Source organism: Balaenoptera borealis (genome assembly GCF_965194805.1).
Source record: "Balaenoptera borealis genome assembly, chromosome: 16".
In the NCBI taxonomy this organism is placed as follows: Eukaryota; Metazoa; Chordata; class Mammalia; order Artiodactyla; family Balaenopteridae; genus Balaenoptera; species Balaenoptera borealis.
The window spans coordinates 1359792-1381419 of record NC_138872.1 but is presented as its reverse complement, the minus strand read 5'-3'; the positions used below and the strand labels follow the sequence as shown (position 1 = coordinate 1381419).

The window sequence follows — 21628 nt, the reverse complement described above, 5'->3', positions numbered from 1 at the left end:
TACATGTCATAAACAGTGTGTGGATGTCTTTTCGGAATAAGAGCTGTCAGAGAAAATGAATCTTGATTACCAGTCGAAACAGGGAAACAGACTCTGTGTCTGCACCCACGTCTCTGTCTGCATCCTCGCAAGGCCACCTGGAGACACCTTTGTGCGACCATCCTTCAAAGTCTCAGCTCCAGGGGCTGAACATTAGCGAGAATGAGAGAAGGAAGCGGTGGGTTCCAGCGTGAGCTGCGGGCTGACATGCCCGCCCACACTCCTCTCTGCGGGCTGTGAGCACTGTCGCAGGGACGGTGGTGTCCCTCGGTCAGGGACACTCAGGGCTCCGTGTGGAGTCAGTCTGTGTCCCTTCCAGTGTTCCGGACTGGGAGAAGGTCTAGAAATCGTGGCTGCAATTGACTGGCTTGGGGCCTCTCACCCAGTGATGCGCTGGGTCAGCTCGGGGAGGGCACGGCGCAGTGGTCCGGCCTTTGAGAGGGAGGGGCCCTCACCCTCTGGTGGCCGCTCTTGACTTGGGTCTCAGGTGATAAGGAAGGTTCTGAGCTGGGTGAGCAGACCTCACATGAGGGGTCCGTGACGAAGGTGTGATTAATGTACGGTCCCCGTCAAGCCCTGTGACAGCCCCGACGTGGTTGCTCCCAGCACCACTAATGATAGTTTCGAGAGCCGACTCTGATCCCCATGGCCACCCTTGGGGCTCGGGGCTCTCCCGACTGTCCCTGTTTATAGGTGAGGAGACTGAGGCTCAGGTGGGGAAGCCGCTTGCTCTGCCTCTTATCCTGGGACTCGCCGCCCCTCCCAGCGTCCTGTCCTCAGGGCTTAGTTCCTTGACAAAACTCTGGTTCATTTCTGAGGCTTGGTGGGTGAGAGGACAAAAGAAGAGGATGCCTTCCCGGGAGCACGCCCTGAGGCCTCTGCCCCCTGGGAAATCTTGGTGCATCTGGATTCTTCGTGGGGTACAGAGAAGGCCGTGATTTGTTTCTGGAAGCTATGGCCCCAAACGCAGGCTGCCCTGGGGTCCCTGCTGCTCCTGTAGTGTCCTCCAGAGGGACTGCTTGCCCACTGTTCTTACAAGGGGGCTTCATTTTTTAGCGCAACTTTGCTCATGGCTCCTTTTAAATGAATGACTCATCCTTGACCTTGTGCAGATGCTGACGCATCCTGTTTTGGGGATGACCAGGGGGTCCGGGGGCTGCACCTCTGTCTCCCCCGCTGACCAGAGGTGGGACCAGGGGAGTGCAGGCGCCACGGGCTGTGGGGTGGATGCCACCTGGAAACCGTTCTGCGTGGCTTCTCGTAAGAACTCCGAGCTGCCCTGTGTGTGGTGCGGTGCCCAGTCTGAATCCCGGGGAGCTTTCGGTGTAAAATACACACCCGTGATTCCAGAGAGCTTGTATGAAGGGAAAATGTACAGGATCTCACTAACGCTTTTTATACTATAAAATAAATAAAATCTATTAATGAAATTATTTTCACCTGTATCTACTTTTTTTAGTGCAGTCCCTAGAAAACTGTGAATCATTTACGGCTGGCACAAACTGCACTATTCTATCGGGCTGTACAGCCGCAGGCACTGCCTCCGGGAAAGGAAGCTGCCTGTCTGTGCACACAAAGCTCCCATGTGTGCTTGGGGCCGTTTGCCAGAGCCTCCCCCAGGTTAGGGGCCCCCCATGTGGAGACTGCTCATCCCTTCCTTTGCCAGCTGTTCTGGACGGAATGTTTGTGTCCCCCCAAATTCATGTTTTGAAGCACTACCCCCAAAGTCATGGTATTAAGGGACGGGGCGTTTGTGGGGTGATGAGGTCATGAGGGTGCAGCCCCCATGATGAATTAGCGCCCTTATAAGAAGAGGCCAGAGACCCCCTCGCCCTCTTTCTGCTACATGACGACACGGAAGGCAGCCTCACCTGAGACCGTCCACTCCGGCACCTGGTCTCGGCCCTCCAGCCTCCAGAGCTGTGAGAAGTAGATTCTGCCGTTTATGAGCCGCTCAGTTGAGGGTACTGTGTTAGGGCAGCCCGGGCGGGCGGTCATTCATTTGTTCGTTCACACGGTCAGCGTGTGGGTGACTGGAGGGCACCAGGCTCTGTCCCCAGGCAGCCACGGGGCGGGGTGGCAGCAACTAAGAGACACACATCATCACAAGTGCCCGGGGGAACCGCTCTCCCTCGGCCTCTCCACCCTCCCCGGCTGTGCCACTGCCCACCTGGCCTGCTGGGGGCGTGAGGACGGCCTGCCCCTGCCTGGCACTCTGAACAGCCCCGTTCACAGTCATGCAAATCGCCGTAATTGCAGGTGGGAGGTGGGGCCACAGGAGAGGCTGAAAGCCTGTCTGCTCTGCGCACAGGCGCCCGGTTCAGCTGGATTGCGCTTCTGCATCAAAAACCTAACGTCAGCGGCTTGACACACTCCCAGTCTAACAAATGAACCGATTGTGCCTTTGGGACAAACACGGCGTTAGGAGGGAGACTGAGTTCCTTGCGTGGGTGGGAGAGGACGCAGAGGAAGTGGCCCCGGATGAGATGCCCACTGCAGGGGGCAGCCCCTACGGGGTGGGCAGCCCCCAGCCTCCTCCGCGCGGTGGAGGACAGGTTGGTGGCCACGCCCCAGGTGCCACCCTGCCCATCGCTCCCTGAGGGCAGGTAACCCCCGGGAGCCGTCTCCATCCGCTCAGCCCGCTCTGACGGACCAGGCTGGGGGCTGCTAACAACACGTGTGTTTCTCACAGCCCTGGGGCTGGACAACCAGGGTCCAGGCGCTGGTACTGACCGTGTCCTCTCCCTGTCCTCATGTTGGGGGGCGAGCAGGGGCCTCCCTGGGCCTCTGACCCCGTTACGGGGCTCCACCCTCACGACCTCATCACCTCCAGGAGGCCCCACCTCCTAACACATCACCTTGGGGGGTAGGATTCGACAGGTGAATTTCGTAGGACACACTTTCTGTCCACAGCGGTGTCGCCCCCTCTGTGTAATGTGAGGTTGGAGCGAGGGTTAGAAACGTAACACACAAAATAAATACACAGGTGAGGGGGGGCACCAGGGACGTAGTCTGTGAGGCTGTGAGGCTGGGCCTGCAGAGCCCACTTGGGGGGCGGGTGGCAAATGGCAAAGCAGTGGCCAGAGAGCCGGGGCTCTGGCCGACCCCTATTTCTGGCTGAGAGCTTTCTTCAAAGGCATCTAGTCTGAACATCAAATTTGGATTCCGGGTTCAAGCACCCTCTTCATTAGAGTCTAATTTTCAGAGCCAGGTAATTATCGTCTAAATCTGCTAATTTTCATCCCTCAACAGAAACCAGTGTGCGGTGATTATAATAAGCCGGGGTGTTGGCCGAGGGGAAGTTTGTTCAGAAACATGTCCCCTCGGTGGTGGCATGGACTGGGGGCCCCAGGGTCTGCTCGGAATCAGGGGTGCAGCAGCTGGATGGCGTGGAACCTGATGGCCTTCTCAGTGGCGACTTGGAGGGAGGCCAAGGCCTCGAGCTGTCATGAGGCATTTCCCTCGTTGAAGTGACCACCCGGGCTCTGCGTGAGCCAGTGTCACCCAACCATACTCAGGTCCGCTCGCCCACGCGCAGTAAAGCCAATCTGCTGTCACCTGGTTGTGATGAAGGAAAATACAGCGTTTATTGTTGGCGCCAAACATGGAGTCCAGGGCAGCTAGCGCTGAAAAAGCCCAAACTCCCCAATGGGTTTCAGGGGAGCATTTTTAAAGGCCCAGTTGGGTCGGGGGGCTGGGGGGGAAGTCGCAAGGTATGTGATCAGCTCATGCACAATTAATTCTCTGATTGGCTGACGGTGAGGTAACAGGGTGGGGTCACAGGGGTTCACATTATCAATCCTCAGACTCCAGGAGGCCTGGGGGCTACATGATTACGGTCATCAAGTACTTAACATCTTCCATTTGGTGGGGGTTTTAGCATCTATGAAACAACTCAGGAAGCGTGCATCAGATACTGTGCGTACTTCAGAGAGGAGCTACAGCAGAGGACGTGGGGGAAGGGTCTGTCCCGGGAAGGACCCAGAGGCCCTGCTCGGTTACACCAAGAGCAAACAGGACCAGACACGGGAGACAAGTGTGCACACACGCAGCTCACACACACGTGCACACATAGACACAAACACACACGCACAGTAAGCGGGACCGAGATTTGGGGGCTTGAGGGAAGACCACTTAGACACCGTCAAAGCACAGACCCCTTAAAGGAGGCCGGTCACTCGTCTCAAGCTGGACTCAGCTGCCCAGGGCCCTCTCATGTTTGATTTCACCCTCACTTGAGTTTGATTCAGCAGCGGGCTCTTCTCTTTCAAGCTTTAATTACACGCTGCTGGTTTTTCAAGAAGTCAGACCCACAGGTCAGATTCGCTGATGAGCCTCTCTTCGCGGGAAATAAAAGTAAAAGACACGGCCCCCACCCCCACCATGCTCCTTACCCTACTCTGCAGTGTAGCGGGAGGGGTGGGACACCACAGGTGGTGCCCAGTTACCTTTATAAAACCAGTCTCCACCTGGCCAGCTGGCTGCTGGCAACCTGTCCCTAGAACCAGAGTCTATAAAGAGATAAAAAAATAGTCCCTAAATTCTGGGGTCAGATAGCCCAGTCAGCCACACAAATGACCCCTGCCCACCACTCCCACCGCATCCCCCTGCCTTCACAGGACTTGTTGTCAGTGCTTGGGGCGGGGGTGGGGGGGGATTGTATTTTATTTAAGCAAGGTTTCCCTCCAAGGAGAAAATGCAGTGGTGGGACAGATAAATTAAAAACACAGCACTTTGTAAGGCAGTGTCTCAGCTAACCTCTGCTGCGTAACAAAAGAGCCCCAAACTTATTGGCTTAAAACACTAGCTATTTATTTGCTTGTGATCCGTTGGATGGCAAGTTGAGCTGGCTCAGCCGGTCTCAGCTGGGGTCACTCACGTGGCCTCGGTCATCTTGTGGCTGCACTGGGCCTGGATGGGTCTGAGACAGCCTCATTCATCTGTCTGGAGGCTGGTGCTGGCTCTCACCTGGGCCTCTGTCCCAGGGTGAGAGGCAAATCAGGGTCTCTTCACATGGTGGCCGCCACATTCTGAGAGAGCCAGCAAGAGAGTGTGAGGCCTGGCTGGGAAGGCACAGGCCAACACGGCCGCTGCATTTCGCTGGTCAGAGCCAGCCCAGTCGAGGGGCGGGCCACAGACCCTACGTCTCTGTGAGGAGTGGCCAAGTCACATTGCAAGAGGTGGGCGTCCAGGGTGGGAGCCACTCTTGGCCGTCCTAAGGACCATCTGCCATGGGCCACAGGGTGGCAAGTTCATGGCACAGTCTGGTCCAGGAGAGCTTGTGAGGAGCTGCCTCACCATCTGGGATGACTAGGGGAGCCTAGGTTCCACCGCACGGCCCCTGGGGGGTCCTGGTGATTGTGAGGATGCGGGCAGGCACAGTACTGCCCCTGGGCAAGCGTGCCACTCGGTGGTGTGGGGGCCGGTGGCGGCCAGTCCAGAGACACTTGGACATACGGGGCTAGAGCCGTGCCTGGGCCTCAGGGGAAAGCAGCCACAGTGATCGGCTGTCTCCTCGCCCAAGGGGTGACCTTGAAGTTGTTTCTCCCATCATAGGAGTGCTCAGGCCCGGCGTCGCTGTGGGTTTTACCCTGTAGCTCTGCGTTGGTGAGAATCTGCGGTTAGTCCATGGGGACGACGACAGACTGACCAGAAGAGGCAGAGACCTCACGGCGCTGACTGTTATGCAACCGACCGCATCAGTGCCCTCAAGTGGCGAGCTTGCCTACTAGCTCAGCCCAGGCCCGGCCCAGTACAGGGACCAGGCCCATACAGGGAGGGAGGCCAAGGCCCGGGAGTGCCTCGAGTGGCCTCCCTGGCCAGGGAGGGGCCGGTGTTAACTGAAGGGGGGAGGGGCACAAGGTTGCCCTGAATGAGCCCCAGTGAGTGCACCTGGAACAGTTTCCAGAGGCTGCAGTTAGTGCCCAGGTCGATGGCGGGAGATGTGGGCCAGCAACACCAGGAGCAGAGGACGGGGGACCCCAGCCTGTGGGGGCTCGTGCACCCACCTCGAGGGCAAACCAATGCCCCGAGTTCCTGCCCCTCCCCCATGTCTCCCCGCGTGTCTGCAGGTTGCAGGTACCCAGGCTTGGCTGGGAAGGCGTCTCCAAGATGCCCCCACGCTGCAGTTTACCCTGCGATTCTACCGAGGGGGAAAAACCCCAATTCACGAACTCAGTGAGTCATTCTGGGGGAGGAGGGGCCCTGGCAGCTCAGGGCGCCTCCCGGAAGATGGACTTGTTGGAAGACTCGGGAAAGCATCTCTGCTCAGGGCACTTCCATGGGAAGGAGACTCAAATTGTTGGAGGAAAAACGTAAGAAGGAACCTCTGACCTGGGAGGTCAGCAGCAGCAGAGACACCTGCGCAGAAGGAGACGGGCTCTGCCCTGGAGCCTCCTGCACCGCCAAGTGCGCGGCTCCAGGGGCCCTGAGAGGCTGAGGGTGTAGGGGGACCTCCTCTCGGCATCACCCTCGCTGCCCCCATGTCCACCCACCCCGGGGCCTGCCTCAGCCCCCCAGTCCCTCCCAAACTTCCATGTGTCCATCCCCACAGGCACCGCCCTAACACAGATGCATCACCTCCCTCCTGGGCCTGGGCCCCTCCCTGGGCCCTCTGCCCCCAGGCCCTACCCACCCTGCCCACAGAACTCTCCCGAAATGCAAACGCCGCTGCGCCCGCAGTCTCCTGCTTCGCCCCTGCCCCCTTTACCCCGCCCCGTCTTCCATGAACAGGAGGAAATGGCCCACTGTCTGGGATCTGACACCGCCCGGCCCCCCGGGCTCCCGAGATCTCACGTGCTCCCCTCCTTCTCAGGCCCATGGGTGCCCCTCATCCCTCAGGTCTCCGTATGGAGGTCCCTCCTCCAGAAAATGGCCCCTTTCCCCCCAGTCTGGACCTCGTGCTCACCTCCATGCCATGTTTGTCCACCTGTCCTCCACGCTCACCTCAGCCTATGTGCAGGGTGCCTCGCATACAGCAGGTGCTCAATAAGTGCTTGTGACGTTTAGACAAGGTGGGCTTGGGTGCACGGTGCATTCAGAGGTTGGAGGACGGAGCACAGAGCACAGGCTGGTGGGCCTGCGGTGGGGAGGGGAGGGGAGGGGGTGGGGAGGCTGCGGGTAAACAGAAGGGAGGGTGCTGGAACATTCCAGAAGAGACGCAGAGCCTGTCCCTGTTCAAGTCCGCGGCTCCTGGGCTGGGAGGACGCCGGCTGCCCTGGGCCTGTCTCCAGGTAATCGCCTGAGTCCCAGGAGGCCTGAGCAGCACAGCCTCGTTTCCTGAAATCGCATCACGAGGAAAAGAAGGGCTGATGAGCCTTGAATGGAACATCAGGAAGGCCTCCTGGCGGTCCCTGCAAGCCGCTGGCCTGGCTCTCAAGAGAGGGAGGCTTCCCTGGGTGCCAATCAGCAGCGCCCCCCCGGCCCCTCCCCCACCAGCCCTCGAGCTCAGACCGTCAACAGTGCTCCAGGCGCCCAGGGCCTGGGTCAGGCGGGGGTCCTTCTGCAGGGGTGCGGGCAGGGCAGGAACTGGGCTGGGAGCCAGCCTGGGCTGTCCTCAGTCCCCTGGCCTTCAAGGTGGACCAGCCACCCCCATCTTCATAGGCAGGAGACAGGCCCAGCGTGAGAAGGGGACGTGCCCAGGGGGCGTGGGAAGACCCCAGCCTGGGCTGCTCTGCTCGTCACTCTAGTTCTAGAAACAGAAGTCACCCCACAGGCCCGCCTCTCACACGCGTGTGGAGAGCAGTGAGTCTCGTGTGCCCTGGGCCGTTCACATGATGCAAAGGCCAAGGCTGTTCGCTGTTGCAGAGGGGCCCTGTGCAGCCGTGAAGGGGACAGCGTAGTGGAACGCCATGTGGTCACGCAGCCCCGTGGAGGCCTGTGGTCTCTCGGGGATGGAGGAAGAACGGTCTTTAACAGATACGGTCGTCGGGGGAACGAGCTTTGGAATGGCGCTGGGCAGCTGGCCGGCACCCACCGGCGTTCCCTCTTCCTTTACTGATTGACTTTTGTCCTGGAGAGGAGCACAGCTGGGCCCGCCAGCACTGGTGGGGACCAAGTGGGGATGGGGCGCAGGACCCCACCATCATTTCTAAGGTGCCCCTGCTGCTAATCACAGCCATTCGGGGTGGAAGCCCCAGGAGGCCTGGCTGAAGGAGCAAAAGTGTCACTTCCCGGGGCTAAGCCCAGAGCACAAGGTCCCCTCCACGCCCTGGGGCTGGTCAGCTTGGGAAAAAAACTAGAGCCAAATGCTGGTCCAGTGGAGCCTGGGGGGACGTGGGTGGCCGCTCCCAGCCCCCCTCCCTCACACCGGCCGCTCGGCTCCGGGTCCACCGTAATCAGATTCCCCACAAGCAGGGACGGAGCGCTAATTCTATTGAAAGGAGCCGAGACACCGGGTACAGGGCCAGATGTCCACGGGGATCACAGTTACCACTCTGCCAGTGGATGGTAATTCAAAATTGGGAAGGAACAGGATATTTGCTGAGCTGCCCACACACTGACATGGCAAGAAAACACTGAAAATCGTGGGATTGGAGATTCAATCCCACAACTGAATCACAGAATCGGAGATTCAGCTGCCAGCGAACACGCAGTAGGGCCGCTTCCCCGCCCACCCCTAGAGGTGGAGGACAGGCCCCGGGCTGAGCCCAGGCTTCGTGCTGCGTCTGCAGCACCACTCCTTCCTAAGCGCTTTCTGAAATGCACATGACACCAGCTTGGACCCAGTCCCAACAGCACGGCGGTGCCCGGTCCTGCAGGACTCACTCCCAGGCATGGCTGGGGGATTCGCAAAGTTCCCCAGAAATCCACTCCCAACGTCCACCAGCCCCCAGGGGCTCTTGATTAAGACCAGGGCCCCAAGTTTTCCTGGCATGGAGCAGAGAACGTTCTTCGATGGCTTGACTTCCTTCAAGGGTGCATGCAGAACACTCTGTGTGGAACCGGCACCACTTTTACTCCTGAATCAAGGTGGCCTTACACGGGAGAAAGGCACACACAGAAAGCTTGGCAACCGAACGTGGGGGCTCATGTTTGGACCGGGAGCCACCCTGCAAGACAGAACTTGTCACGAGCAAGAAGATGGTCAGCGTCGTGGTGTGAGGTGCCGGTGCGGGTGAGAGCTGGGGCGCACCTGCTGTGGGCCGTGGTTTCATGGTAGGTGACCAGGTGACCGCTAATATGCCTCCCTGCCCACATTCCATGAGACACAGAGGGGGGGCCGGGCCCAGGGTCAGACTTCCACTCCCTGCCTTGCGCCTGTCCTTGTCAAGGATTTTTACAGCCCCGTTGGTTGCTAATTAGCAGATGTCCCACTGATTTGAATGTTCTCATGGGCTTTTTAGCCAACAGATATCTGAAAACACAGCAAACAGGACTTCAGTCTGCAGATGGTCTCGATGCAGTTTTGAGATGGGATGGCATGACCGGAACGCGACTCACCACCCCAGCTTCCACACCCAGGGTGATTAACGAGCCCCCCACCAACACACAGCCAAGGCCAGGCCCCCAGCACCTGCCCTGTGTGCTGCTGAGGGCAGGATGCCATCCTGTCTCTCCTCGAGGACGGCGACCCTGGTACAGGTGGAGGGACAGGCGTAGTGGGAAGGCCATTTCCCTAATCCGATTGAGGGTCTCCTGGCAACCTGGCTGGTGCCAGCGCTGCAGCACCGCCGGGACCAGGCGGGATGCGGCTGCAGGGCGGAGGGGTCCTCTGTGGCTCCAGCACTCCAGGAGGGTAAAGACCCCCACGTACAGGGCTGCTGGCTGCGCGGGCAGCGGGGACTTGGTGGGGGCCTCTTGCAGAGGTTACAGGCTGCTCGCCTGCCCTTCATCAGCGGACGGGAAGGGTCTGGGGACACGGTGGGGTGTCCCTGTCGATCCCCGCCCCCAGCTGGCTCGGGGCTCCCACTCCCCGGTCCCTCCCCACCCAGGCTTCCCAACCACAGTTCCTCCCAGCCTGGTGCTCCTGCCCACCGGGGCAGTCCCTCCACAGCGATGGGCGCTGTCCATGGTCCTGAACCCTAAGGCGCCCTGGGGCGCGAGCATTCTCTCCACTCGAAGTCACTGGTGACTCTGGTCAGTCCTCTCCCAGAAACTCCAAACCTGAAGAGGAGCACGGGGACCAGCGTGGAACAGAAGGGAGATCAAAGAAAGGAGAGAGTAATGGACAGAAGTTCAGTCCTGAGAGATCACCGCGGAGCCGTGGCCTTTGGACTAGAAGTTGTTCTCAAATTTTTGCAGTTACCCAAAGTCCCCTCTGGGAAGCTGGGGGTGGGGCATGCATCCACCGAAGTGAGGTCCCCCGACACTTGCCCCCGACCAGGGGGTTCTCCCTTCGTCTGCTCTCTGCGTGTCACAGGCCCCAGGGCACGGAAGCAAGCACTGGGCTGTGGGTCAGACTATGTCTGGGCTTTTTCTTCTATAAAGTGAGAGCACCAATAGCTTCTATGTGCATATTCCACAAGGTGACACATGCAAGTCACTGAACATGCGTCTGGCTCGTGGAAAGCACTCTGTTAAGAGTTAGCTAAAGCGGGGCTTCCCTGGTGGCGCAGTGGTTAAGAATCCGCCTGCCAATGCAGGGGACACGGGTTCGAGCCCTGGTCCGGGAAGATCCCACATGCCGCAGAGCAGCTAAGCCCATGAGCCACAACTACTGAGTCTGCCAGCCACAACTACTGAGCCCGTGTGCCACAACTACTGAAGCCCGTGCACCTAGAGCCCGTGCTCCTCAACAAGAGAAGCCACTGCAATGAGAAGCCTGCACACCACAACTAGAGAAAGCCCATGCTCAGCAACAAAGACCCAATGCAGCCAAAAATAGATTTTAAAAATTTATTAAAAAAAAAAAAAGAGTTAGCTAAAGAGTGTGTATCAACCAGAAAGTGGAAGTCCTTTATATTGAGCCAAAATCTGGTACTAGCGCCACCTAATGGTGGGTGGAACTGCATTGTGAGGAGCTGGGACTGGTGGCCGGAGGGGCCAAGCTAAGCCCGGAGCTGCACACAGTCCGTGGAGCTCCCTCCCCTCCCCGAGGTGGCCTTTCTGGCCCTAAGATGACTCACTTGGTGCCTCAGCAATGCAGGCAGTTCTTGGGGAGGTTCGGGGTCCCTCCCCTGCAGGCACACGCTGGGCTTCTCCTCAGACACTCAGGCCTGCGGTCAGTGCTCTGACCCACAGAGCAGCGGGCCCTCGACGCTGGTCTGTCTTCTTTCCCAGACGCTTGTCTGCCGTGGGCCGCGTGTGCCCTCCTGTGTGGGATCCCAGCAGCGTCCGGAGGGTCTGGGTGCCCATGAGATGAGGGATGTTGGAGGGCAGAGTCACTCGGACAATGTCAGCCCGGGAGATTCTGGGCTGTGTCACCTTGAAGGACAGTTTCTGCCCTCCCGGCCCTGGTGTCCCGCCTATGAAGCGAGGGTGGATGCCCTGAGATCTGGTCCCCTCCACCTCCAACAGCCCCGTCCCAGGGCGGCACGGTGGGGCGTGTGGTTCTCGTGTCACTGTGGGAGCAGGGGCCCGGGCACCTGTCACAGGACACACGTTCATTCCACTCAGGTGCCTTAAGGTCAAGAAAGCGTGCCCGGAGTCCCCCAGCTCCCTGCCCGTTCCCTGAGTCGGCCTGGGTCAGCCTCCGTTAGGCTTCTCTCCCGGGAGCCATCCTGGGCGTAGAGGCGGCTCCTTACGTTACGGAGGCACCAGCTGCTCTCTGCTTGCTCTTTTCACTAAACCGTGACCTTGGCCGTCCCTGTCGGTCATTCTCAGCGTCGACGGCACCCCGTGGTGTGGATGCGCCATAACTTATCAACCAGCCCGAGTGGGTGGGCGTTGAACTTGTTCTGGGGTTTTGCTTTTCGAGCAAGGCTGCGCTGAGTGACAGTGACAAATGGGGACTCTGGAGTGACTTGCATCATTGTTCTGCCCTTGGTGGTGGCCGAGAGGGAGGGGACTCTCAGCATGTGCTGGATGAGGAGGTTAGGAGGAGGTGGTCCCTAAAGGCTGGGCCTGGCTGGACTGGTCATCTGCTGGGGGTGGCCCCTGCCAGGCCAGCGAGGCCATCTACATTGGACGGTTTGACAGGAAGCCCCTTCTCTCCGCCTCTCCCCTCAGAAGCTGTTGTACAAGCTGCTGAGTTTTGCAAACACCCTGAGCAATATTTTTATTTATTTATTTATTTATTTTTGGCTGCGTTGGGTCTTTGTTGCTGCACGTGGGCTTTTCTCTAGTTGTGGCGAGTGGGGGCTCTACTCTTCGTTGAGATGCGCGGGCTCTAGGCATGCGGGCTTCAGCAGTTGTGGCACATGGGCTCAGTAGTTGTGGCACATGGGCTTCAGTAGTTGTGGCACGTGGGCTCAGTAGTTGTGGCTCACGGGCTCTAGAGCGCAGGCTCAGTAGTTGTGGCGCGTGGGCTTAGTTGCTCTGTGGCATGTGGGATCTTCCCGGACCAGGGCTCGAACCTGTGTCCCCTGCATTGGCAGGCGGATTCTTAACCACTGCGCCACCAGGGAAGCCCCTGAGCGGTATTTTGCACCTCCCCACTCACCGCAGGCTGGTGTTGAGCCGTGAAGCTCAGTAGTCCAGGGGCTGTCTCTTTACCTAAACACAGTGGGATCAGTCAGAGAGAAACAGGCCGGTACAAGACAAGCTGTTGCCCCTCAGAGGAAGGGTAGACGGGACGACAGCCTTGAAGGAGGAGGGAGAGGCGTGAGGACCCCCTGACTGCGGGCCAGGCTATGTGCCTCCCATTGGCGCCCTGCACCTGTTTGCAGCAGGTCGGGGGCAGCCCTTCCTCCCAGACAGACCTGTGTCCTGTTCCACTTTCTTCTTATTGCTTAACCATTTCACTCCCTGTCCCTCACAAAATTACAGATGCTGGAGAGCAGAGACGAGGCCCTCCAGGGTACTCTCCTTTCACCTGTGAGGGCCCATTCTTAGGCAGGTCTCCCACACACGGTGGGAGAACAGAACCAATGGCCGCAAAAGCAGTTTTCTGCTCAGCAGGCCCCCCACAAAGGTGGGGTCTCTCTTCTGAACAGCAGGCCAGGGGCTGGTTCTCATAGGACAAACGTGATTGGTGGAGAGGTGAACATGCGGCCTGTGTGTGTCCAGTGAGGACTCACCCGGGCCTTTTGGAATGTGCCCACTGGCCAGGAATGGAGCGAGGTGGGTGTTTCCAGGGGAGCGGACGGAGGTCCTGGGAAGGGGCAGTGGAAGCAGCAGGCCCTGAGCGTCCAGCCCCCAGCTCTGCAGCCCGTCACCCACCTCCTCCCACTGGTTCAGGCGCTGCCTTTACCACACGCCACGTTTGCCTCATCGGGAACTGCTCCTGTCCTCTCTCCTGCTCCCCTGATTTATTCGCGCCAAACTATTCCCATACAATGTCTTTTTAGCGCCCTCCCATAGTGGGTGAGGCCTCCGGTCCCCTACTGACCTGTCACCTTCCTTTCCGGAACTTTCCTGGCTACTCTTAGATTATCTTTTTTTCCATTTGAATTTTAGAGTCAGGCTGTCTATCCCCAAGTGCTCTGACATTTTACCGGGACAAATGCATAGACGAGGCGCATCCCTCCGCGTCCGCGTGCCTCTGTCTGGAAGGGCCCTGCTTGCCCCTCCTTCCCCTCTGTCCTTCCTGTGGCTACACTTGCAGTGGTTCCTGGGCATCTTGCACAGGGCTTAGCAGACTCTCTTCTCTTTGCTTGTTGCCGGGGGTGGGCTGCTCCCCTGTTCCCAGAAGTTGGGGGTGCAGTGCAGGAAAGGGGTACAGGCTGAGCTCCCATCCGTGCCGTGAGCCTCGGCAAGAGAAGGCAGACCCCGGGAGTCAGGCGTTGCCCTGGTACCCCACAATCCGGGTTCGGTCTCAGTCTCCAGGCTGGAGGGGCGGGGGAGGCCGAGAGAAGACACACCCCTCCGGAAGCCCACGCCGGCCCGAGCCTCGGCCCCAGGCCTCTCCTGGGGGCGCCTGCAGTGCCGGGGCCCCTCTCCCCATTCCAGAACCTCAGGATCAGGGCCTGGACTTCTCCCAGCTGGGGGATCCGCTGGGGGCCTGGGCCCTGGTCCACCGCTCGCGGCCCCCAGAGGTGGCTGCTTTTGCTGTCTGTGCTCATCGAAGTATGGTATTTCAAATGTTTTGACATTTAAAATCTGTGTTGAATACATTTGTTTTGTTTAAATTATGCCCGGCTGTGGTGACTCACGGGAATTGGTTTGTCTCCTGGGCCCAGGCCCAGCATCCCCGTGCACCCCAGCCCAGCCCCCGGCCCAGAGCTGCCCCTTGGCCACACCAGCCCCTCATCGTCCTGCGGGAGGGCCTCCAGACCCCCACTTGAGCTCAGTGGACGCAGGAGAGAAGGGTGCCCGGGGGAGGCCACTCCCAAGCACCCAGTGGGTGACTAGTGACGGGCGCAGGGCTGGCAAGTGTGGAAAGGCCGCCTGCCGAGGGCCCACGCGGCCCCTGTCCGGCGTGTTTGTCCTCTAGTTTAGGGGAGTCTTTTTCAGAAGGAGCCAGAGGTGACCTCAGCCACCATCTCCTGGATTCCTAGAGTCCTCCCAAGCGGGACCCGGAGCACCGTGGGGCGGGCAGGACCTGCGGAGGCGTCGGCCAACGCCCCGAAGAGAGGGGCGTGTGAGCTGCCCTGCTCGGGACAGACGCCTGGCATCCAGGAGGCCCAGGAGGCGAACCCGGCGACCTTCTAGAGCCTCCAGCACCTCTTGGCTTCCTGCCGGCCGCGGCCGCATTCGCAGGACAGAGCTGGACGGTCCTCCCCCTGCTGAGACCGTCCTTGTCTACCATCGAGGAGGCCTCCACGCGGGACCCTCGGCTCTGCTCTCAGGGCTGTGGGCAAACCCGAGTGAGGAGACGGAGGGGGCAGCCCGGAGCCCGGGGCACCCCCGTGCAGACCCCGGGAACCAGGTGGGGCCAGTGCAGGTGTCTCTCCAGGTGCAGCCGTTTGCTCTTGGACTCTGAAGTCCATGTGAGCACTGGGGGCCGCGGCGGTTGGGTGGGGGGGATGGAGAAGAGGCACCGCCCCCTCACCAGGGCTCGCGCGCTCACACTTAGAGGCTCGGGCGTCGGAACATGACATCAGGACCCGCGTGCTCAAAAGACAGCGCCAAACACGTTTTTACTCCAGAGGCTGTTACTCTGGGGCCCTGGGATGTGATGCCGGATTCAGGACCAGCTCGGTGGGAGGCCTGTTCCCCGTCGCTGGTCAGGGCCACACGCATCCGCTGGCGGGTTTGCGTCCCTGTCAGGAACGGCAGTGGCAGCTCAGGGAGGCCACAGCTGCTCGAGCTGAGCAGGTGCCCGTGAAGGCGGGTCTCACCCTGGTGTCGCTGAGGGGCCGGGCTCCAGCTCAAGTCCAGGTCCAGCCACTTCTGAGCTGGTGACTTTGGCAAACCCCCTCAGCACCCGGAGACTCGATTTCCCCAGAGGCAGAGAAACGTGGAAGGTGGAGGTGCCAACGAGAAGCGCTTTTCAACGCGCTGAGAGGCAGTGGGACGGGGGGCGGGTCTTCCCTTCGTGTCCTAACGTGAACTGCCTGTGTGCAGGACGAGGGACGCTGGGTGAGCCCTCCTGGAGAGGAGTCAGGAGGGACCGCTTCCTTGTCCAGACCTGGGAACGCAGAGCCCCGGCCCCTCACCGCAGCCGGGATGCCCCAGGGTTTTACTCCACACTGCGTACAGGCTGGGGGCTCCCCAAGCTGACGGAGAGTCTGCAAACCTCCCCCGAGCCAGGGGTGTGGGAGCGGGCGGAGAGTCAGTCTGGGAATGGACAGACCGAGCACCGCCCACGCTCCAACCCCTAAACCTGGGCCAGTGGGCGGGGCGGGCACCAGGGCGCGTCCCCTGCCCCGGTCTCACGGGCCACCCCTCTCCATCTCTCGCAGATCAACACCTTCATGTCTTTCGTGTTCCCCATGGTGGTCATCTCCGTCCTGAACACCGTCATTGCCAACAAGCTGACCGTGATGGTCCGCCAGGCGGCCGAGCAGGGCCAGGTGTGCACAGTTGGGGACCAGCATAGCTCGTTCAGCATGTCCATCGAGCCCGGCCGGGTCCAGGCCCTGCGCCACGGCGTCCGGGTCTTACGTACGTAACCGCTGGGCCCTGCGAGGGGCGGGCGGCGGGCGGCCACCAGGGGCCAGCAAAGCAGCGAGCTCGGTACCACAAACAGAAGGTTTAGAGACCCGGGGAACGGAGCGCGTCCGGGCCGAGGCTCGGAGTGCCGGCTCCCCCCGGGGTCGGGGCTTCTCTTCACTCCCTCACTCATCCATCCATCCATCCACTGATTCAGCAAGCCTCCTGGCACCGGCTCTGAGTCGGACAGTTTGCTCACAAAGCCAGGGCCACGGAGTTGGGGTCCCTGTGCGTGCCGGGCGGTCGGGTGCCAGCTGGAGAGGCCAGAGGTGCCGTCCCTCTGCACACATTCTAGTAGGGGATCCTGAAGGATCGTGTGGGGTGGACTCTACGTTTCTGTGGGTTGTGAGGGTCCATCCTCCCTCTGTGTGTCCCCGGGCCTGGCCTGGGCCTGCAGGTGCATCATGAGGAGGGGTCCTCAAAACAACCTGCCCCCTCCCTGCTCTCCTGAGGCAGCCCCGGCCCCCGCTGGTCCCCCAGAGCACCTACCCTGTGCTTCCCACCACCCCAGCATCCACCCTCCATCTCCCCCCATGCCCCGGGCTGCCTGCCCCTCACCTTCTGCAGCCACTGGTCTTGGAAGGAAAAGGTCCCCGCAGCTCTGTCCAAAAGGAATGTGATGCAGGCCCCACATGGGATGTTAAATGGTCCAGTAACCACTTTTTTAAACAGTCAAAAGAAACAGGTAAAATTCATCTGGATCATTTATTACTCCAGTATTTCCAAAATAGTATCATGTCTGCATCCGTCCACATCACGTGATTGACGGGAGAGTGACTCGGGTGTGCTCTGCACTTGGGCCGGCTCGGCTCCCCACAGCCGCGGGTCAAGTGACCGACAGGCAGTGTCCAGTGGGCAAGGCCACAGCATTTGCTTCTGCTGTGTGCGGGCAGGCTTTCTGGAACAGCCCGGTGCCACCAACCCCTGCTGCCAGCAGGCAGCACCTTCGTTGGGACCTCCCTGGCCCAGGGTCTCCACAAGCCCCCCAGGGTGGGTCTCCTGGGCCCATGGGGTCAGGGCAGCAGCCCTGGAGCGGGGACCCCAAACCCAGGACCTCCCACAGATCCCCCCATGTCCCCAAGAAGATGACGCACATCTCGGGGACCACCCTTCTCTCTGCACCGGGACAGCACATTTGGCCCGAAGTTTTCCCAAGTGGTTGCGTGCTTTCTTTTTCATTGTGGTAGAATATACAGAGCATAAAATTTACCATCTTGACCATTTCTAAGTGCACAGTTGAGCAGCAGTGTAGATGCCCATGTTGCTGTGGGGCTATCACCACCAACCCCCCCACCTTGTAAAACTGAAACTCTTCCCATTAAACACCAAGTCCCCACCCCCTCCCCCAGCCCCTGGCAACCACCTTCTACTTTCTGTCTCTGTGAATTTGACTCCTCCAGGGACCTCCTTCAGGTGGAATCATACAGTATTTGGGTTTTTTTGTGATTGGTTTATTCATATGGTGTAATGTCTTCAAGGTTCATCTATGTGGTAGCCTGTGTCAGAATGTCCTTCCTTTCTAGGGCTGAATAATATTCTGTTGTACGGATGGACCACATTTTGTTTATCCGTCATCCATTGATTTCAGCTACTCTGAATAGTAGTGCTGCTATGAGCTACTGGGGTATCTGCTTGAGCTCCTGCTTCCAATTCTTTGGGGGCATATACCCAGGAGTAGAATTTTAATTTATTGAATTAAAAAATATTTTTAAACAGCCAAACTGTTTTCTAAAGTGGCTGCACCATTTTACATTCCCACCAACAGTGTACAAATATTCCAGTTTCTCCATATACTCCCCCAAATTACTCTTTTCTGTGTTTTTCTTTTATAGTAGCTATCCTATTGGGTATGAGGTGGTATCCTATTGTAGTTTTGATTTGCATTTCCCTAGTGATCAGTGATGTTAAGCATCTTTTCATATACTTATTGGCCATTTGTATCTCTTCTTCAGAGAAATGTCTATTCAAGTCCTCTGCATGCTTTTGTATTGGGTTGTTTGATTTTTGTTGTTGAGTTTTCTATATACCCAGGATATTAATCCCTTAACAGATATGTGATGCAAATATGTTCTCCCATTCTGTAGGTTGCCTTTTCACTCTGTCAATTGTGACCTTTAATACACAGTTATTTATTTTTATATAGTCCAAATTATTTATTTTTTCCTTTGTTGTCTTTTCAAATTCAATGTTGTGAAATTTTTGTCCTGTATTTTCTTCTAAGAATTTTATACCTTAGCTTTTATGTTTAGATCTTTGATCCATTTTGAGTTAATTTTTGCAGATGTTGTGAGGTAAGGGGACAGCTTCATTCTTTTGCATGTGGGGATCCAGTTTTCCCAGAACATTTGTTGAAAAAACAGCCCTTTCCCTTTGATCTTGGTGCCCTGTAGAAAGTCATTTGACCATATATGGGAGGGCTTATTTCTGGGTCCTCTGTTCTAGTCCATGGGTCTATACATCTGTCCTCATGCCGATACCACTCTGTTTGGATGACTGTAGCTTTGTGGTAGGTTTTGAAGTCAGGAAGGGTGAGTCCTCCAGCTCTGGTCTTCTTTCTCAAGATTGTCTTAGCTGTCCAGCATCCCTTGAGATTCCCAATGAATTCTTCTATTTCTGCAAAAAATGTCATCAGGATTTCCAGAGAAATTCCACTGAATCTCTAGATCACTTTGGGCAGCTCTGTCATCTTAACACTATTAGCTGTTTCAGTCCACGAACACGGGACATCTCCCTCCACCTCCCTGAGGCCCGTATCCCTCCGTGTCTCAGGTGCCGTGGTCATCGCCTTCGTGGTCTGCTGGCTGCCCTACCATGTGCGACGCCTCATGTTCTGCTACATTTTGGACGAGCAGTGGACCCCGTGAGTACGGGAGGCTGGGGCCGAGAGGGTGAGGCTTGGGCTGGGGACATGCTCCCCAAAATAGTTGGGTGTAGGGGTTGGGGGCACTGAGAGGGGCAGCTCAGGGCGGGCGGGGGGGGGTCAGCGTCCCCCAAAAGGCCCTCAGGTGTGGCTGTGATAGGGCAGGGAAGGCAGAGGCCATAGAGGGACAGACACCCTGGAAGCCGCTTCATAAAAGGAAAGCAAGTCCTAAGACAGTCAGTACAAGACAGTTTTGGGGGCGTCTGGAGAGCGACAGGAAGGGCTGGTGCTGCCGGCTGTGGGAGGAGTGATGGCGACCGTCGGGGCCCCCAGACCACCCCCAGCCTGGAGGAGTTGCCAGGAGGACCCCTGGGACTCTGAGAGCATCACACCCACACTGCGACGTATGGACGCCGGCCTGGCCAGCTGGCCTCCCCGCGACGGTAGCCTCAGCCCTGCTGCGTGAGCTCCTCTGCATAGCAGGGCTGCCAGGTCCCAGGGTCATGGGCTCTTCCAAGTGATGGGGAGCCACTAGGGAGGGCAAATCTAGAAAGGATGAAGAGAAGGTACAGGGAGTGGAACACAACCCAAAGTAAAGGGTTTCTGAAACTCAGGGCTGCCTGGTGGTGAAGTGAGCTGCCAGATGAGGGAGTGAGATCCCTGTGCACAGAGGCAAGCAAGTCGAGGTGAGGTGCACAGCTGTCTGGGAGGTGCGGAGGGGGTTCCTGGCCTGGCTGTTCCGTTGAGGCCAGACCCCGGCCACATCCTGCGGCCCTGGGTGGGGCTGGGATTCTGCACAAGGAAGGTCAGGCCAGCTGGGCTGCAGGGAGAGGTGGAGACTGCGACCAAGGGGGTCTGCACAGCTGGCCTCGGGAGGGCGGCCGCAGCTCAGCTCAGCAGTTCAGCTGACCGGTGCCAGGCGGGAGTGTGCTCAGAACTTCCAACCTCTCAAGAGAAACCAGAGCCCTGGAATTTATTATGAAATATCCCCACTTCAAAAGATGTCCAAGTAGTCTGTAATGACCGTCCCAGGCCCCCGCGTCAGCCATGGGCTGCCCCGTGCGGCCTGTGTCTGGCCCGCCAGCCTGAGCGTCCTCTCCCACCCCAGGTTCCTGTATGACTTCTACCACTACTTCTACATGCTGACCAACGCCCTCTTCTACGTCAGCTCCACCGTCAACCCCGTCCTATACAACCTCGTCTCCGCCAACTTCCGCCAGACCTTCCTGGCCACGCTGGCCTGCCTCTGTCCCCTGTGGGGCCACCGGAGGAGGAGGCCGGCCTTCTCGAGGAAGGCCAGCAGCGTGTCCGGCAGCCACACCTTCTCCAGCAATGTCACCCGGGAGACGCTGTACTAGGCCCGGGCGGGGCCAGGCGGGGGGCCGGGAGGGGTCACGGAGGGGCTGCCACTCGGCCTCCACCCCTGTGCACCCAGCGCCTGGGAGCTGGACGGGGGTCGGCCCTGGGCCCGCTCCGTGGCATCCGAGGCCCAGGACCCAGCACCCACACCCAGAGGCTCCATTTCTTTTCGGCTTCTCCTCTCTCACCCTCCCCACCGCCCCCCTCCTCTTTGAAAGCCAGAAAGAGAGACTGATCCTCTCCCAGATCCAAAAAGGGCCTTTAATGAGGAGAAATTAGTGTTGGGTGAAAGGTGGTCTTTTTTGTTCTCGGACTAATGGTTGTTGAGGGAGAAAGACATGAAGGGAGTAGGTTGGGGCCGGAGGGTGGTGACCCCGAGAGCTGGCGCTGGGAGGAACCCAGCTGGCAGGACCACCGCTGTCCTGGCACCGCCGAGAGGGCCTCCGGGCAGCTCAGGACCAGGTCAGCCCCTTGTGCAGCAGACATCGACCCACCTTTCCAAGGGCGAATCCCAGGAAGCTTTGATGTCACAAGAGGTCAATGAAGGGATCAGCCTGGCATCGCCCAGCCCTGGCACTGACACCCCCCCGCCTGTCCTCCCCAGGCCAAGGTGGCAAAGCTCTGCAGGGACACCACAGGGCAGCTCAGCCTCGCAGTTCTCCATCCTGGCTCTGCAGACACGAGGCCAGGTCAGCAGGGTCCCAGGATAGGGACGTCCTCACACGCTCTCACTCCCGCTGTCCAGCTGAGCTCCTGCAGCCCAACTCCGAGCCGCTTCAGGGTGGACGCCCCAAGGCAGAGGGGAGTCGGCCAGGCCTCCGAAAGAGGGCAGCGCTGGGGTCTGGGCCGCACGTGAGGAGGAGGAGCCGTGGGTACAGGCAGCCCACTGGCCGGCAGCCAGGCGGAGGCCCAGACTTGTTTGTCACGGGCAGCAGGCAGGCCTGGCCCCAGCTCGGGCGCCCAGAAAGGCAGGCGCCTCCTTGGACTCTGGGATCCGGTCTCCAGACAGGATGGCCCGGCCCCAGGAAGGTGCCCTGAGCCAGGGGAAGGCGGGTCCCAGGGGAGCTGCCCTGGACCAGCCGGGACCACGAGTGGCCAGGGGTCCAGAAGTGAAGCACAGGTCTTTTAAAGCAGGTCCTCCCTGGGCCTGGGAGCACATCTGCCCAGAACAGAGACAGTCAGACAGACAGACAGACAGACAGACAGGCAGACCGCCTGCCTGGGCGGCACTGACTC

At 59.1% G+C, this 21628-nt stretch overlaps 1 protein-coding gene across 1 annotated transcript in view; it reads left to right on the top strand.

The window, feature by feature from the left end:
* Window positions 1–20447, top strand: part of NTSR1 (neurotensin receptor 1) — a gene marked incomplete at its 5' end in the record, with an annotated part of 46927 nt that extends 26480 nt beyond the window's left edge. The window contains 3 exons of the mRNA XM_082359735.1: window positions 15924–16125; window positions 18943–19033; window positions 20142–20447. Coding sequence (XP_082215861.1) covers window positions 15924–16125; window positions 18943–19033; window positions 20142–20391 — 543 coding nt within the window. The 3' untranslated portion in view covers window positions 20392–20447. The remainder of the gene's footprint in view (window positions 1–15923; window positions 16126–18942; window positions 19034–20141) is intronic.
* Between the last annotated feature and the right edge of the window lie 1181 nt (window positions 20448–21628).